Source organism: Apteryx rowi, unplaced genomic scaffold (genome assembly GCF_003343035.1).
Source record: "Apteryx rowi isolate R43461 unplaced genomic scaffold, aptRow1 scaffold_191, whole genome shotgun sequence".
NCBI classification, from domain to species: Eukaryota; Metazoa; Chordata; class Aves; order Apterygiformes; family Apterygidae; genus Apteryx; species Apteryx rowi.
In genome coordinates, this window is record NW_020448208.1 from 94,204 (window position 1) to 112,386 (window position 18,183).

The following is an 18,183-nucleotide window of genomic DNA, read 5'->3' on the forward strand; positions in this document are numbered from 1 at the left end:
AATATGATAATGCTTTTTTAAGGATGTGCAGATGGTGCAGTTAGAACATCTGCAGCAATACAGGAACTGAAGRGAACAGAAATTCTTGGAGAGGATGAGTTACTACCTTCAATCTATTTTTTTACAATTTTTTGCAATGTTCTTTACTGAGAAGCATTCTCTACCCTGGAGTGCTTGATATTTGGCCCCTTTTCAGAGTTTCTATTATACACAAGAGAGAAAGTTAATCATAAAATCTATTAAAAATCTTAATCACTCCACAGTCAATTTTTCAACATGTCATCAGCTCAGCTTAATTTTTTTTATTTTCATCAAACAATATTTATTTACACAAACAGAAAGCATCTGTTCAGAAACAGAGTAATCACATAATGGAGAAGGTTTAGTGGTCAGCAAGGTTGGTCAGAAGTATGGAAGAACTTGTGGATGAAGAATTCTTAAGTAAGCTTGCACTTTTTGGTCTGCAAGCAAATTACCAGGGGAACATAATAGGCACCTAAAATTTCAGCAGTGGCAGGAAGAGCATGGTGGGGAACAGCGGTTCACTGTCTTTTCAGAAAGAGGTGTGACAAATGAAGCTAGCAAGCAGTGGGTTCAAAAAGGACAACAGATATAGTTGTGCTGTGGAACTCCTTGTCATAGGATGTTGTAGATGACAGAAGTTTACATGGGTACAAGGGGACACTAAACAATTAATGGAAAAGAAGTCTATTCAAGATAGCTAACTGCTTAGAAATTGCAACAGACTTAAAAAATATGCAAGTGGCTGCAGGCTGGAAGAGTACATGGGGAAAACATCATACAAGCTTGTCTTGTTCTTGTACTCTTCCCTAGGCATCCTTTTTTGGCCATTGATATCAACAAACCTTTGGTTTGACCCAAAGGGGCTGCTCTTCTGTTCACGTATTTTGGTCCCTTTGTTGGTAAAAATGGTTACATGTGCAAATGTGCAAGTACAAATTTAATGAAACTTATGAAGTAACTTTTGATATCTTTCATATCATTATATACCCTGCCAGGTGTCAAGGAGAAACTGGATCATAGTGATGACATACTAGGTGCTGTGTTTGAAGATCAACAGTGAGATAAGGGGCACTTTACAAAGGATGGTCTTTGCCTAAACTATATGAAACCACCAACTTAGAGAATACATCATTTTCAAGATCCTCCCCAAAATCTGGTTCTGGTCCTCCAGTTCAGAGGTGCCCAGACCATGAAATTACCTGAAGAGTGATGTCCACCTTAAAAGAGAAGTATTTTTACCCATCTCATGTAAAGTTCAGCCATCCAAGCCATTGAGCAAACTATAAAAAGCACTTCTTAAAACCAGCATCTGAAGCATATTTAATATTTTTTTATATCATATATCTACGTAACCCAGTCTTTTTTCCTAATTCTCTTCATTCTGCCAGTCCTGGGTGGACTCCTGTACTTCATTCTCTGTGGGTGAGGGCTGTGGCACTTCTTGTGCTGTCTTTGGTTCAAATGGTGAGAACACTGTAGCTGACATTCCAGGTGCAGGGGTTCCACTTCCTCTCAAAGCCAATCCCGACCCTGAGAAGGGGGCTGCTTCTTCCACGTTTCTTTGTGAACCTTTTTTGGCCAGTTGTTTGTCTTTGCTGTCTTTCCCAAATTTTGATTCCCAAATATCCATTAAAGCAGCCCTGAAATGGAAATGAGAATTGAACAAAAATGTACATTTAAGTAGGTTTACATAGATTGCTTTGAATCACTCCCCTCCCATCTACAATCTTTATAGTTGCTTTGAAAAATACTTCTTTCCAATACAAAGTGGTTCTTTCCAATCTCAAGAAGCTTGTTCGTGTTTTCTCTACTGGCAACATAAATATCAAACCACAGAAAAATTAAATTAGTTCAACCCAAGTCATGTTTGTCACCAGTAATAACATATTTTGATCAAATAACACACAAAAATATAATTGTATGCTGCCCACCTACCGGTGAAGAATTATGAAGATTAATGCAAAGATCACACCAACAATCACAATGATTCCAGTTACCAGGGAAAAGATCAGAACTATATCTGTCCTTGTGTTCCTTGGTGGTCTTGTTTCCAGTTCTGAAGAAAAGAAATACATGGTCACTATTATGTTCAAATTTTCAAATGAGTCAGACATTTTATGGCATGAACAGAACTGAAAAGGAGCAGGGCCTGATTCTTTACTGTCTGGCATCTTTCATGACCATTAGGCTTTTACTAAATCAGCTAAGTCAGAATAATAACATTTTATACCTTCTTTGCAAAGGCACATGTGACCAGAGAAGAGGCAAGGAAATGGAGATCAAGACACGTGGAGTGGGATTCAACTCACTTAGCTTTAGATGTTTTACTATGTAGGCATCTGAGCTGGCTATCTTAGGTTCTCTCTATAAGCAAACATTGGAAAGAAACTGGCACTTCCAAGCTACACTCAGCTGACCTGGTTTAGATGTCCAGGATGAGGTGAATTGATCCTGTTCCACTGATGTATGGGGAGTCTGGACAGATAGCTCAGATGCGGACTGCTGGTTAAAAGAATTCCACTCTTACTGTCTAAGAAGACCTAGTGGTTTTAAATGGCAGACAGAAAGATCAGAGCTTTGAATGCCGAATGTTGGCAGGAAATAACTAGCCAAAATAATTGCAGCAGAAAAGGGCACTGCAATGCACATATATATACTAGTGAATCTCAATGCTAGCCATAGCAGAACAGCTCTCAGAGCTGTCTACAGCTATGCAACAAGGCCTGTAGTTCCTGAAGACTGACAAGAAAAAAAATTGGAGAGAGAAAAAAGTACCTATTTGGTACACGTTAAGAATGATTAATATAACAACAGTTTTGCTTTAGGAACTGTTGCAATATAAGATTTCAAGACATGCCCACATAAGGTATATGAATTATAGATAAACAGTAATTATGAGAAACTGTATGCCACTTGAGGCAGGCATGACTCCTTTGTTCTGTGCTGGGTACCAAGTGCTCCATCATCCAGGACTGACATACCAAGGTACCACCACAGTACAAAAGAATTCTAACAATCACAATTGTTGCAATAATGATAATAATTAAGATAAAAGACAGTATGCTAACAAAGGACTGGATTCAATGACTTAAGTGCTCCTTTTCAGTTCTCTGTTTCTACCTAGGTTTGTAGATCCTTTATTTAAAGTAAATAACCACCAAGCATGTAAAGGAGTTGTTCTGCATGGCCCAGAAATGCAGAACTTAGCTAAAAGCAGCTGGAAGAAACTGAGTGAAAAATGTAGCAAAGATATCAAGTAAAAGGTTTTTTTTTTAATATTGCAGCCTGTTAAACCTTGGAATGTTCATCTAAGGAAACTGATGGCCCTGACAATACTTAGGTCAGTTTATGTAACACTGGATATACCCGTCAGGAGATGACTAAAGAACAACACAAGAAGAGCGGAGAACACTTAAGATGGTCAACAAATTTCYTCCATCTGCTTTTTGACAATGGATAAAGAAATGCCTTGAAAGCAAACCCAGTCACCTTCTTCTGAAATTTAATTGAAATACTTGTTCAACCATATTCAACCAAATCAATGAAATATCAGACAACTTTCCTTATCCCTCCAGCTTTGACAATTTTACACAAGCCAACCTTAATTTCTCTTTCATTTTCCCTCAACCACATATACTCTAAAACTATAAGGTGCTATCTGGTTGCTGACTGGTATGCAAAATTCTCGTTCTGTGTACCAGAATGACTGCAGGAAAACCACCTCTATTTCTATTTCATTTCTATTTCTATATAAGGTCTTGTTCCACTGTCATCACTGCAGTAACTAAGCAACTCTTCCACCACATCATTTGAGTTTCACTCTCCCACATCACGGAATTTTCATTTTGTTATTTTTAAACCACAGCTCATCCAAAGGATTCTCCTGATCTTTCTGCAAGATACAGGACAGGTAAGAATGGTTAACTGGCTGAAAATATCATACAAAATAAGTCTGAATACTGGGGTTTTCATACAATGTAGAGCTACCTGCTTTTAGACTAATTCACTTCACTGACTGGACTGTGCCCTCTTAGAATTATATGCAGTTGAGGGGAGTGGATATTAATTAAAATTACCTTTGATTTTGCAATTTCATTACAAATACATTAGTATTTTATTTTTCCCTTTGGCAAAATGTGAATTTAAAGCTCGAAGGGTACTTCTGCTTACAGGCTGTAACAGGAGTCTGCTGATGAGAAAAGTAAGTTTTATTTTATCCACTGTCGATCTACTCAAGTTTTCTTCCTGTGAAGGAAATTCTTCCAGCAGTCAAGAACTAGAACTGCCCAAGAGACAAYCTGATAATACAGAGGGGATGCCTTCCAAGTAAACATGCATCTTTAAAATGCAAGTAGAGAAAAGTGGCTTCCCAATAAGCTGTTTTACAGTGATCAAAGACTGATTCATCAGGTGCACTTTTAAGTCCCTAACCACACTCCTAAAGTCCAGGCAACACTTCCAATTAGTCAGTAAGAATTTTTCTACAAACCAGAACATAGCTTAAAACATCTTCTGCTTACAGGTAAGATTTCAAAGAAGTATTTACACCAGCTTTTTTTAAAAGTCCACTTAGCTTAGTCAAAGAAGAAAAATACTTCCTTTCTGAAACATGCAAAGTCTAGTTCAATGGTTTTCAACTTGGAATCTACAGCCTACTGGGGGTGTGTGGGCTACTTCCTCAAAAAGAATGATGAAGAAAAGCAATCTCATATACGTTTCACAATTAGATTTTACGGAAATTCCTAAAATGGTGTGCACCTCTACTGAAAATTTTCTAGGTTTCTACAATTCAAAAAAAGATTGATAACATACCTGCTAGTTTCAAGCACATTGTCTACTGCTAATATATTTTTCAGGACTCTCCAACCGTACCGAAAGGTTGGCATTCTCACCATACCTGTTGATTATTTACATTCATCTTGACTAAAAAAGGAGTGCAACTTAAATGAAATGCAAGGGTAGGATTTAGCTCCAGAATGTGGGTACTTAAATTCTGCATCTAAACTATGGAGCTGAATTTTACTCCTCTGAGCAAGTYAGAACAAGGCAGGAAGGAAGGAAAAGAAGGGATGTCCAGATTTAGTACCTAGCTTGCATCAGGGCTTCCTGATTTGAGACTAGTCCTGTGGTCAGGAACATGCTGGTAATAGCTCATGGAGGTCTTTCCACCAGCTCCAAATGGTCCAAACACCATACAGTCCCTCCACCCAAGTCCCTTCCTGCTAAGACAATGGGGGGACAGCATGCTGGATTAGAGGAAACAAAAGTATCATTTGTATGCCCAGTACTAGATGCTAAGTAACTTGTCAGCTTTTTTATCTTTTGGCATCAGAACAATATATTTAGGCTGAGCCACCACGCAGGACCTGACTCAAGGAGCTTAGAAAGTTACTACTTTCTTATCTGGGCCAGAAGAGATTCAGCACATACCTCCCTCACACCAAGCATCAGAGCAGGATAGCTCTAAAAGAGAGAACACATACTCTTTGCTATGGTTCAGCCCAGCAAGTGTATTTCCATTGTATACCACAGAGTTTAACAATGCTCCTTTGGTTTCCATGCAGTGCAGTGTATCTCTGGACTGTCCTCTGTCTTCATGGAACCATCTCTTCTTTAATTTGTTTAAATCCARATACATTCAGAAGCATCTGTTGCCACTGCTAGTATTTCCCTCCAGAAAATGTCAGCAATACAAATTCTGTCTCTGCATTCTATTCAGTCATTTCTTCACTAAGAAACAGACTCAATACTGAAAATTATATACGTCAAGAAACTGGAGCACCTGCTGTTCCTCACCACTTCTAGCAAAAGGAAACCCACTGCCTCTGCCAGCAGCACTGTTCCTCTTCATCCTCCTCTTTCCCTGGATTTTTCACTGAGTTGGAGTTCCTCCTAGACCATGATGTTGACTGTACATCTATAAGCAGACACTTGAACAATTGTTTACATGGTCCAGCAGCCAACAGGATTTTTTTCCACTTGTTTTCAGATCCAGATAGTATATATCAGTTTGGCAGAGGGGAATGAAATTCTGCCTCTGCAGGCTGTTTTTTTTTTTTTTTAACTTTCCTTAATATAATGGTAATGCATAACTTTATGTTTCTCTTCCAGATTATCTCTAAGACTCTTCCTATGTATTAAAAATGTAGAGATATATGCAAATGTGAGAGCAAGATTATACTTATATACAGGCGCACACACACACACACAAACTCAGAGGAGGCCCAGACTGACATACTTGGGCACTGGGATTCCCCATTCATTACTGTGCAAATGCAAGGAGAAGATGGTAATGCGTATTAAGCATTTGCACAGTAACCTGTTACAGAGATGCAACTTTTACCTCTTAAGGAAGCTCTGGCACTGAAATCATCACCATGAAATGAACTGAAGAGAAATGGGTGCTAGAACGGCCTCTGAGACACCTGCTGCCTGGTGTCCACACAGGCACATTATTGCCTCCATCTCCTCCACAGAAGTGCCACTACGTGCATGCACTGTCTCACTCTTTCTCTTATGAGCACTGTGGAGTTTGGGGCACAGTCAGGATCCCACAAGGCTGACACCCTTCACAGATCACGATAAGGAAGATCATTCTCTACCCTCACACTACTCCCTTGCAAAAACCTCCCCCCCACAGGACTATTATTAGAAAATATAAATAAACTGCCTTCTGGCTCTGAAGCCGTCACAAAACGCCTAACAGCATAACAGGCAGGAGTGTGGAACAAGACCCTTTACTGTATCTCAGGGTAGTGATTTAGTAGGAAGAACATGCAGAAATTCCAGTTATTAAGAGATGGGATTTCCTTTGCAGAGATCACAGTAATTTTTGCTGAAGATAAAATACTTTTTTTTCTCTGTCAGCAGATTGCTGTGAAAGACAAAGAGTACCTGCCAGTCTGAATGGTTCTGAAAACAAAGCAAAGAGCCAAATTACTAAAGAGCATTAATTCATACAAAAAGGTCATTGCTATTGTTCAACAGAAGGTCACTGATAAGTGCAGTGATCAGTGGAATAAGGACATACGGAAGTTCTCAGTGGATAGTTATAAAATTAAGTCATACTAAGTTTTTCCACATGGAACATATATCCAAAATCCTGTGATGTTTTACCCGCCCTTTCGCAACATGTGTCCTCCCCTCCTCCCACCTCACAGACCTCAAAATCTGAACCAGAAAGTGTCATGCTATGTAATTTCCAGTGCCGGCTTTGAGGCCAGACTCTCAAATGGTGTGCTGCTATTGTTGCCCTGAACTGCCACAGAATCTGGCCCCTGCCRTTCTCACAGGTAAAACAACAGAGCATTGGAGAGAGGAGAGAGCACGAGACCAAAGTGAACACATTTGCTCCTTATTGGCTGCCTTGGTTATTTTCAGCTCTGCTGACCTCTTCAAGGCTTTTCTTCTAGGACAGTGACAAGAAGAAATGCTAGCCACTGAGCACAAGCATTTGCACTTCCTCTGCCCTGTCCTGTAGCTCTGGGACTAGCACAAAGAAATTCACCACTGTGGAATACCAAAGGGAATCTGAAAGGTCATGAGAAAGACAAAATACAAACTTAAGCTTATGGACTTGAGTGACTCAGACAGAAGGCTAGAATCATCTCAGTTGGAGAAAAAAAAAGTAATTTAGGAGCTAATAGACAGGCCTACTTTCTTCATAACTAAAACTGATTTGACAGTTCAACTAATTCAAATAYTCTTCTCAAAGTCTGTATGAGACCTTCCCCTGGAGCCAGTTCTTGCCCATCCAACTCATACTGACCTGAAATCTTTGTGGTCAGTTTTGGACAAAGAAAAAAAAGCCAGTTCAGCCCTGTAGATTGCTTGAAAAATGAGTCTGATTTCTGATACTGATTTTGTGATTTTTCCCTTCTCTACACTTCAGGTTGCAGACCAGTTAATGGCAAATGAAGAGTTGTTCTCTGAACAAAAAGACTTAGAATTTCTGAAGTACATAGAAAAACCATCTTGCATGACAGGGCTAATAAGCCTACGTCTGAAATTCTTCAACCTCCATTTCAAAAAACCATTTAGTGAGGAACTGGAAAAGACAGCATTATATGGTAGAAAGAAACATTACCCCTTTCCAAAGTCTGAACAACAGTTCTTCAAACTCTGAGGCAGCTGCTAAGAAAATCTAAATCCACACACAAGGAATCTTGCCGCATACCTTGATGCTATCAAAGAGATCTTTCAAATTTGCTCCTGATTTTGTTGAAAAAGTAAATAGAGTATTCTGATCTCACTAGATTTCAGACCATCCACGGATAGGAAAACTGGATCTATATGATGAAAGTATTGGTACATTCTCTATCAAAACTTTTGCTGCTAACTTCTTTCTCCTAATTAAAATTTCGTAATTTTTAAAGTCCAAACAATGGCAGTCCTGGGAAAGCAAATCCCAGAAAGTCCTTTGGTTATGTGCACATCTCTCTCTAGACAAAGCTAAAGGAAGAAAACCTTGCACTAAGCATGACAACCCACTCCTTTTTTGAAGCTACTCAATAAACTTTAGAACTTGTCTTCTTCAAATTTCTGCATGGCCATAACCAATAGTCTCAGTCCCATAAGAAGTTCTCAGTGGCWGTGTCTGTTGGACAGGCTTCATCTGACTGCTTTTCACCAAAACTACTTAATCACAGTTTAAATATAAGTGTGCGAGTCGTCCTACTGATGACTCACCTGCTCAGGTCAATGGGACTATTTGCATGCTTAAACCTAAAACAGATTATGTGCTCTGCTAATGCAGGTCTCAGAAAGGAAACTTCCTCTTTGTACAAAAGGAAATGTATGGACTGAATAGTGGGAGAAGAAAAAAAAAAAGAATATTAATTGATACAATCAAAGCTTTGGGTGTTTTGTGACTGCCAGATGGATTTGGAAAAGAAATAAACAAATTGCTGGTTACTGCACAATGGTAGAAAGGGCCTCAAGACAGACAGAAGAAATAGCCTATCTTATTAAAGAGAAAGAATAAAAGCAGGATTCTTAGGCCAGACTGTTTTACCCGAGTAAACATGGAGGGGAGAGATAGGGGTAGGAGGTCTCCCCAAGGACTTCTTTCTTTCYAGCCTGCTATGTTTTTTGCATAACAGCTGAATCCTCATTATTTCAGGGATAACTTTACATTTTGATGAGGAAGGTTTTTTTCACCCTTCCTCTGATTAGGAAAGCTACAGTTTCCACTGTCTATTCTCACGGTTTGAGTAAATCAGCCTACTGCTACCTTTTCTGATGAAGTGAGCAAAAAATCCCATTAGCAGAGGAGGAGAGAAAGATGTTACAAGGGAACTGTTTTATGACGTATTCTTTTCAGTATAAATCTTCTCTAAATCCATTGTGCGTTAGCAAATTCTAGATGGCAGTTAAAAGAGAAACCTCAAAAGGCTGCTTTCTTGCTTCAGTACTGTAGGGGAAAGGAGTCTTAACTGCAGAACTGCCTGATGTACTGCTGCTTCTATGTAACCAATCATCTTTCCAACCTACTGAGACAAAAAGAAGTCTAGGCTGACCAACCTAGGTGCAGCAATAAATGAGCAGCTAAGAGGAGAACCTGCTTGTTTTATCTGGAATTTACAAAGCTAAAGAAAATACTCATTTCTACCACAAGAAGCCTCTTCATTCCCATTCTGTCATTTCCTTTTATCTCTCTCTTTTATTGGCCTGCATTTCATGACAGTCATTACCAGAGCACACAAGCTCCTGCCTACGTACTACTGGTGACATGCMATCTTATGAAGATCGAGTACTACGTAATGAACACAAGGCCATATCTTCTAGAACACTGCAAGTGTCCTTGTGAGCTTACCAGGTGTAGTGTAGACTGTGTATTTTACAGAGGCAATTACACTTCCCTTTTCTTGAGTTTCACACTGGAAAGTAATTGGATGGGTATCTCTGCGTACTTCCATAATAGCTGAATCATTGGGAAGAATGAGTGCTGGCTATCCATATTGAAAAGAAAAGAAAAGAAAAGAAAAGAAAAGAAAAGAAAAGAAAAGAAAAGAAAAGAAAAGAAAAGAAAAGAAAAGAAAAGATTTGTCTCTTTTCAAATAGATTTGCAAAGCAGAGTTGCATTGTGTTAGACATACAGAAAAGTGCTTATTTTATCCCAACAGTTTTCAACATGTCAAGACCCCTTGACCCCTGGGAAAAGTCCTGCCATCTCTTCAGCACCTCCTGTTTGAACAACTGTGAAAGGCAATGTGGTTGTGACTTACTGACATGTGTTCACTCATCAGTCACTATGCCCAATTTTTCTGAAATAAGAGCAAAGAAATATTGCTCTCTGAAATTATTCTTTCCCTTAAACAAAAAGGAAACTGAAGCTCCATAAATGTGCAAAGCCCTGTAAGTCTCTGTATTACCAACTTGCCAGCGAGAAATCAGGGCTTATTTGCATTATGACAGCAAAGGAAATAATCAGCCCAGAAGTCTGTACAAGCCAGTTGGAGCACATGGTAGACACATTCAGTATGTAGTTTTTCTGCGTAAAGAGGGGTTCAATTACTTACCTCATTTGGAATTAACATCTTCCAAACATATTTAAATCGATTTTCAGGAGATATAAAAATACAAGGCATCTTCACGCTGGCAGGGCTGTCAGAAATTGGTTCCCCCCCTATGGGAAGAATTTTTAATAGGTACATCATCAACTCTCTGAAACTACCTCTGTACAGACCATAAAGCTCATAATTCTTCAACTCGAAGAATGTTTCTTAGGAATCATCTTTTTTCCTTAAAATTACTTCAAATACTTTTTTGCTTGGACTAATATTTATAACTATATACATATCTACAAAATTGAAAAGAAGAACAGAAAAATGATACAGGGTCTTGAAATCAAACACATCAGTATAGAAATGAAATCTGAAATGTTCCTAGCATGCTTAATAGGGTAATTGGAGGGTAGAATGAAATGATTTCATTCTACTTCCAACACACGCACAAAGAATAAGGATGTTTTCTTTGAATCAACTTATTTGCTCTAGGTTCCTGTATCACAGTGTTCGACTTACTTACATCCACAGTCTACTTGCCCCCGGCACTCCTCCACACGGACAATACATTTTGTGTCAGTCCCAGGGCATCCATTGGTTAACAGAACTTCTCGAATGCCGATCCCTTTGGCAAAAAAAAAAAAAAAAAGATACCTTTCAATCAGCATTTCTTCATTTTCTTCCAACTCTGTTTTCACCTTCTCCTTCTTTGATGTGGATATTAATATGATGTATCTACCAAACACCAGGCAAAACAGACCTTTTCTGAGTGCTTGCTAAAGCTATCACATATTGTCATCTAAGATTTCAAGACAACATCTACTTCTGTCAGACTTTGCACCACAGGGAGACAGATCCTTAGAATCACTGGGCCACTATGCATCAGAAAAACAATTCAAAATAAATTCAAAATTTTTCTTACAGAAAAGGAATTCAAAATGAAACTGATGTACGTGCTGCAAAACAGTTAATTCACTTTAAATATCAAAGCATTCAGGCACCTGGCCTTTAAATGCTCAAATCAGATGGCACAGATATTACTGTACAGACTGCCACCTCAGTTTGCCTCCAGTCTTGTGATTGTCTAAGTGTCTTCAACTCCCACCAAGGTCATCAGAAACTGAAGGCACTAAAAAATTCCTGGGATTGGGACTGGAAAGTCTTGATTCACCCTACAGTAACTGACAATGAGAGACAAAGGAATATCATTAGCAAACTCCTAAATGAAGCCTTTTAGAGACCACACGGGGTGGTGGTCAGTAACGTGAAAGAGGCGAAAACTAGTGTTGACCATCAGGACTCCATCAGCAGTGTAGAGGGTTGTACTGAAGAACAGGAGATAGCCTATCATAAATACTTAAAGTTAAGGAAAATTTCCATACATTGTTCAGTTAAGTAAAAAGTATTCACTCTCATTATCAGGATTTCAATGGGAACATCCTCATTTTAACAATTACAAACAAATTCAAAACAAGCACTGTAATTGTTTTTGCCAAACAGTGTGTACACAGTTCACTGGAATGACATAGCATGCGGGGGAGGAAGGAATAATATGTTTAGGCCCAGTAAAAACTGAAGATTTTGCTATTGTTCCAGAAGCATTTTCTTTACTAATAGGCATGGAGAGAGGAGAGTTAAACCCCCCTTGCACTATAACAATAAATGGGAAATTGATTTGTATACTGCATTTCTGATACATCTGTCTTCTTTAAATGTGCAGTATATAAACCAATGGATTTCAGAATCTTTTAGAGATGTCATATAACTCGTGAAACAGTACTTCAAGTGACAGAGGGAGACAACACCACTTACTGGAACTGACACAAAACAAGGATCATTTTCCACTGCAGAGAATGTCTCATCTCATACTTGCACAGACAGAGGTGTAAATGGCAATGAACTGACACTTTTATGAAAGGCATTCTGCTTTCTTCGGTGCCATGTATTTTTTTAGACAACAAAAAAGGCAGGAAACCTATGAAAATCCAAAAGGCTGACTTGAGAAAATCTGGGTGCTGGGCTAAGTGTAGTCACATTCATGAGGAAAAAATCTCACCGTGTCTTAACTATGGGAATATTAAAATTGTGGAAGTATATCACATTCAAAGGGATGACTAAAAAAGCTCTGTTTGGGAGATCCGCAAATTCTGTCAGTACTCCTCTGCCTCTTCCTTTTGGGCAGCTTTTTTCTTTCATTCCCATGTTTGCTTTCTGCACCTCTTTTTCATAGCTGCCAATTCTGATTAATCTAATCTACTGGATCTTAACTTCAACAAGTCATACAAATTAACCTAACAGAAAAATGGCCACAATGCAGTACAGAGGCTTGTAAAATGGGCAGAAAATTATCCAAATGAAATTCACCCTGGAAAAACGTAAGTTAATAGATCTGGTGGGGGAAAAAAATCACAAAGAACTGAATACTTAGCAATAGGAAAACAACAGTTATGAGAGGAATCTAGAGGAAAGAGTGGACAAAAAAATTAGACCATGAAAAGACTAATGCAGAGTTTAGCCAGATATGACAAGGCATCATTAACAGCTGAGTATTTAGGCTTTAATGCCTTAATAAATTTGGAGTATGATTGGAAGAGCAATGGACTTGGGACACAGCATTACTGGGAAAAAAATCAAGAAAATGGAGTCAGTTCAGAAAGCAACAAATATAAAGGGGATAGATGAATCTAAGAAGGAATACGAAGGAGATAAACAGCTTACAGTTTTGCTGGGAGAACTAAGAGGCTACCTATCAGCCTTTCAACAGACAAACATGTAACAGCCAGGATTCAAATGACAGCTACAAATATTATCTGAACTCCAGATATGAGGTGATGCATTTTTCTTCTTTCTTTTAGCTTCCATTTCCTGATTCTTCACTAAGATGGTATACAATTTTCAGTATTAAAGGGCTTAAGTACTAAATCTGAGGGACCAAACATAAAACTGAGATAAAACTTAGTGAAATTCCCTGACAATACAGGGCATTTGAGAGAAGGTCTGCTAGTGAAAAGAAGCAGTAAGAAACAGTTTCTCAGTATCCAAAGAATGTGAGCATCAAAGCAGTGAGGATAAAAGAGATACATGGAATGGGAATCCTGACCATAAATAAGTATGATCATAAAAGAGTATGGTATGGCGATACTGACCATACAATCAGTTCTGAAGTTATGAAGTGAAGAAAAGGAAATAATAAAGTAGGTAAGAGCAAAAAAATCTCCCAACACCAGAACGTTCTAAGATGTGAAATAGTTTCCCTTAGGGAATCAAGGAGGTCCTATCATTGGAAATATGCAAAAGTGGCAGGAAAAAAAAAAAAGGCATACTTTAGAAAAGAATGTCAGGTTGATGGGGGCAAAAACTCATCTCTTTTTTTTCCTCTATGGTCTTATGAGAAGCAGAATTTGTTCAGAACAAATTTAATAGCATTTCTGATTCAAGACTGCTTCCTAAGCAACATAATTACAATCCCACTGCAATTCCTATCATCACCCTAAAAAGAGATGTCTTCTTAAGGCTCAACCCATTTTTCCTCTCTCCCTTCCCACTCCAGAATGATACCTCTCCTCTCCATTTCATGCTTTATAAATTATGTGGAATATAGAACAGGCTACTGCAGGCAAGCAATTTTTTGGCAATATTGTATGTGGGAAGACATCTGTGAGAAGCATCAGAAGATCTTTCATCTTCTGAACATCTCACAGATGTTCACAAATAGCGAAAATTGTTACTTTGGGGAAGGCAGCTCATGTGCCAATAAATGTAGGGAACTGGTTTAAAATAGGAGCTTGCAGGCTGTGAAATTAATAAAACAACAGATCTGACCTAAACTTCTAATGACAATCAGCTTGATTGTTTTTGTTAATTATAGTTATTGGCAATCGAAATCGATGAGAGGTGAACGAGGGCAAGCAAATTACAACTGCTAAATTGCTACAGTTAGCACTTTTTTTTCAAAAACAAATGACAATATGTTTTATTCATCTGCTTTGCTACTCACCACATGTAACTGTGCATACTCCAGATTCTACTTTCCTGGGCACGGTGGCATTCAGACCTGAACACAAAGTATAAAGTTACATTTCTAATAAAATGAAACCTGCTCATGGGGGTGGGTATGCCCAATTAATAGGAAAGTCACTCCTTGAACTTATTTCTACTTTTTAGTTGAAATATGAAATTTGCCAACATTTTTGCTTTCACTAGCTACAGCAGAAAAATAAGACATTTTTCAAAATTATATCATAAAATCCAGTGTGAACAGCATTCATATTTAAACCTTAAGATGATTCTTTAAGAGAAAGAAATGTATTTCTATTATAAATCAGCCTATTATGCCAAATTAGGTCACTGAATGCTCCGGAATGCAGTGTCTAGATTATATGCAAATTGTAGGTCTTCACTGAAAAGAGTTAAGAAAAATTTTCATTAAACAATATTCAGTTAATTCATTTCCTTGTTCTTTCTGGCTAACATAAGCCTTCCCACATGATTTTTTCCCCATCGCACTCCAAGGTCAGGTTTAGACAGCTAGCACAATGATGAGTCAACCAGGTACAATATTTTAATTAGGTACTGGGGTTTTAATCACTGTGATTGGGTTCCTTCCATTTTTTATGGTGCTTTGAGGTTATGGAATGGGTTTCACAGAATGTACAGAAGCAAAAGGTTCCCATCTCCATCTGGGATTCAAATCTGGATTATACATTTTATTTCTATTAGCATGCAATTTGAATGTTTGTTTATAAGGATACTGAGATACAGTAGCTGTTTCATAGCAAAAGTAACTTAGTGAAGTGTCTTTGGAAATAATTCATTAAGTAAGCAATAGGTCTTTTTAATTCTTCCAAAGGCAAACAGAAAAGACAAGTCATTATGACTGTTTTTACAAGTCTGCACTGGCGATCCAGCCTACTCAGATTATTTTTTTCTGATAACAAATACTTACCAATGTAAAGTTTGCTTTCATTGTCTCTCAGTTTTTTATATTCAAGATTTATGTTTACAAAATGTTATTTCTGTGCAGTAATGCAAGTTTATATATCACTTCTTGCTACTAAATCTCTATGTAACATTTACATTTTCACACACTATCCAAAACTTTAAATTTCTCAGGTTGAAAGGAATGGATCCATTTCTCTTGCAGTCAGTGATATACAAATATAAAACCTGTATTCCTCCACTACAGTGGCACATTGCATGCTTCACAATGATAAACTGATACTGAACTCTTTTTCCCAACATATAAATGAGCCATCAAAATCCTATTCTTCTGTTATCTCTAACTGTCTCTTTGGTTTTGACATTTATTTCAGCATATAAGCTGTGCTCATCAGAACAGTCTTTTAGCATATGCACAAAAATCCTTAGATAATAACTTAACTATTCAGTTGAATGCTAATGTAAGACTCCAGCCTTATCCAGTGCATAAGGAAAAAATGATTAAATTAAAACCCTATGAAAACAGAGACATCCTTTAAAATGCCTTGTGTATCATCAAACTCTATCTCAGATGAGCCTTACAAAATACCAACTTCTTTAGAAGACAGTTCTCACCATGGACATCCTATCACGTTTTCCTTAGCTTCTTTTAAATTAATGTGACAGTCACTCAACAGTCCTGTCTACCAACAGCTACCCCAGCATAGCAAAGAGAAAGAGGAGGAGGAGGAGGAGGAGGAGGAGAATTTAAAGATCCTGTCTACAGTCTAAATACAATCATGTTTAAAAATGCCTGTATTCAGTTTGGCACAACATGAGTTGTGCTTGTTTGTGTGTGTGGAATAAATGTAAGCCTGTAAAAATGAATGGAAGGGAGGGCTAGGGCATTTTCAGATGGTGCAAATTCTTAACTCAATAGATTTCTGACAATTCATATCAGCCTAGGATAAGCCCCAAACTTCTACCCGGGAAAGTACACATTACTGTAATTCAATTTGGAGGTGACAAACTAAGCATAGCCATTGAAGGATGTTGTCGTTTCTGAAAGGAGAAGTTGCCATTTCCCATCCAGACACAAATTTAAAAAAAGATGATGATGACGAAAAAGCTTCAGAAACAATCAGAGACTCAAAACTTCAGATACTACTAACAAAAGGCAGAAGGACTTTGCTAACCAGTGAAAGCAAATTTCTCCTAATTATAGGGGAAGGTTCAGGATGCTTCCTGCTATAGCAGCATCACAGCGCACAACGTGAGCCTTTTGTCACAGATTCAGAATGATGATCTGACTGGAAGAGACAATAGCTCTGAGTAAAAGAGATACTGTATTTTCTAAGTAGGAATACTCCAAGTAAACCTTTAAACATATCCAAACATTAAAAGTCTGATTGCTTCTAACTTAACAAGTCAATCAGAAATCACTGATCCGGATTCCTGATTTAACTGAAATAAAAACAACAAAAAGAAACTGTAAAGGAAACAAGATCATACTCAGTGATAATTCCCTGGACAATACAGTATTTTTTATATTAATGTTATGAACCTTCCATAGTGATATTACAATACAAAGTTGCAGCTTCCTTTACTTGCATTCCCTCCCTATATTTTCAATGAACTAAAATTTTAAGAAAGCTTCCTGTAAGTAACTGCTGATCCTTCCACTTATGTAAGATGGCTGTTTCCACTTGCATCAGGTTCAGATAAAAATATAGTGTCAGCCCTATGCAAAGAGAATTATGTATACAGCTTCCATTAGCATTAATAGGAGTTATATATGTAAATCCCACACATGCTGAGATAAGAATGTGCTAAAGAACTGCATTTACATTCCTGTCAGAGGGTTGCAATTACTACCAGCACAGCAAAGGCAGCCTGTGTTCCTCTCTACATTTGGAAGCCTTGTAAGACCTATGTAGAACAGAAAATTTTTTCCATTATACACCATTTTAATTACAAGTCACGTCACAGAATGCATGCAGAATATTTTGATAAACTGTTACAGAACCCCTAAGAGTCTTACTCCAAATGTCAACAGGCAGCGTTCAAAGGCAGGTTTGTGAAGCCCAGGGGCACGTTAGACCTAACGTGAGTTAGGTCGTGTTGCCCTTGCTGAGCATTGTAGCTTAGTACTTATGGGGTCCCGGAGGTCAAAGGGAAATACCAGCACCATCCCGGCGTGGTTCCCAGGCTGGGGAGCTCAGGCCTGTGCGTATAACGCGGCCGTCAAGGGCAGCTGCCCGCGTTGGCCTTCAGCGGACAAGCCCCACAGTGACGGGGGCAGCAGGGACGTGCGGAGGGGGAGCAGCGTTACACACCGCCCAAAACAGTATGGCGAGGGGCAGCTAAGGGGGCCGCGGGGAGCTCATCCCACCTCTGAGGACGGGAGTCTCTCGGCCGGCTTTGCCGTTGGCCCCTCACGGGATGGGACCGCGCGGTTTCGCTGACAGAGGGGCTTGGCAGGCGCCCGGCTGCCCGGAGCCCATGCCCCGGCTCCCCGTGCCTGGCACCCATCTGGAGCTGTCCCCGTTTCCCCCTCCTCCCCCTCCCGCGGGGCCAAGGGGACGTTGCGTGCCTTAACAAATCGCTGAGCACACTCTTGACACCTTCCCACTGTCTGCATATGACACGAAGGAGAAATCGCTCCACGCGGGCGGTGACTCAGCCTCGCTCGCGCACCGCGGCTCCGGGCGGCCGGACCTCGCAGGGCCGCGCCGCA

The 18,183-nt window shown here is 39.0% G+C and overlaps 1 protein-coding gene across 1 annotated transcript in view; it reads right to left on the bottom strand.

Moving 5' to 3' along the window:
* Positions 1 to 1,390: 1,390 nt before the first annotated feature.
* Positions 1,391 to 18,183, bottom strand: part of SPACA1 (sperm acrosome associated 1) — a 20,709-nt gene continuing 3,916 nt past the window's right edge. Inside the window, exons 2-7 of the mRNA XM_026062639.1 lie at positions 14,527 to 14,583; positions 11,053 to 11,154; positions 10,545 to 10,651; positions 9,839 to 9,974; positions 1,960 to 2,080; positions 1,391 to 1,664 (exon numbers count right to left, since the gene is read on the bottom strand). Coding sequence (XP_025918424.1) covers positions 1,391 to 1,664; positions 1,960 to 2,080; positions 9,839 to 9,974; positions 10,545 to 10,651; positions 11,053 to 11,154; positions 14,527 to 14,583 — 797 coding nt within the window. The remainder of the gene's footprint in view (positions 1,665 to 1,959; positions 2,081 to 9,838; positions 9,975 to 10,544; positions 10,652 to 11,052; positions 11,155 to 14,526; positions 14,584 to 18,183) is intronic.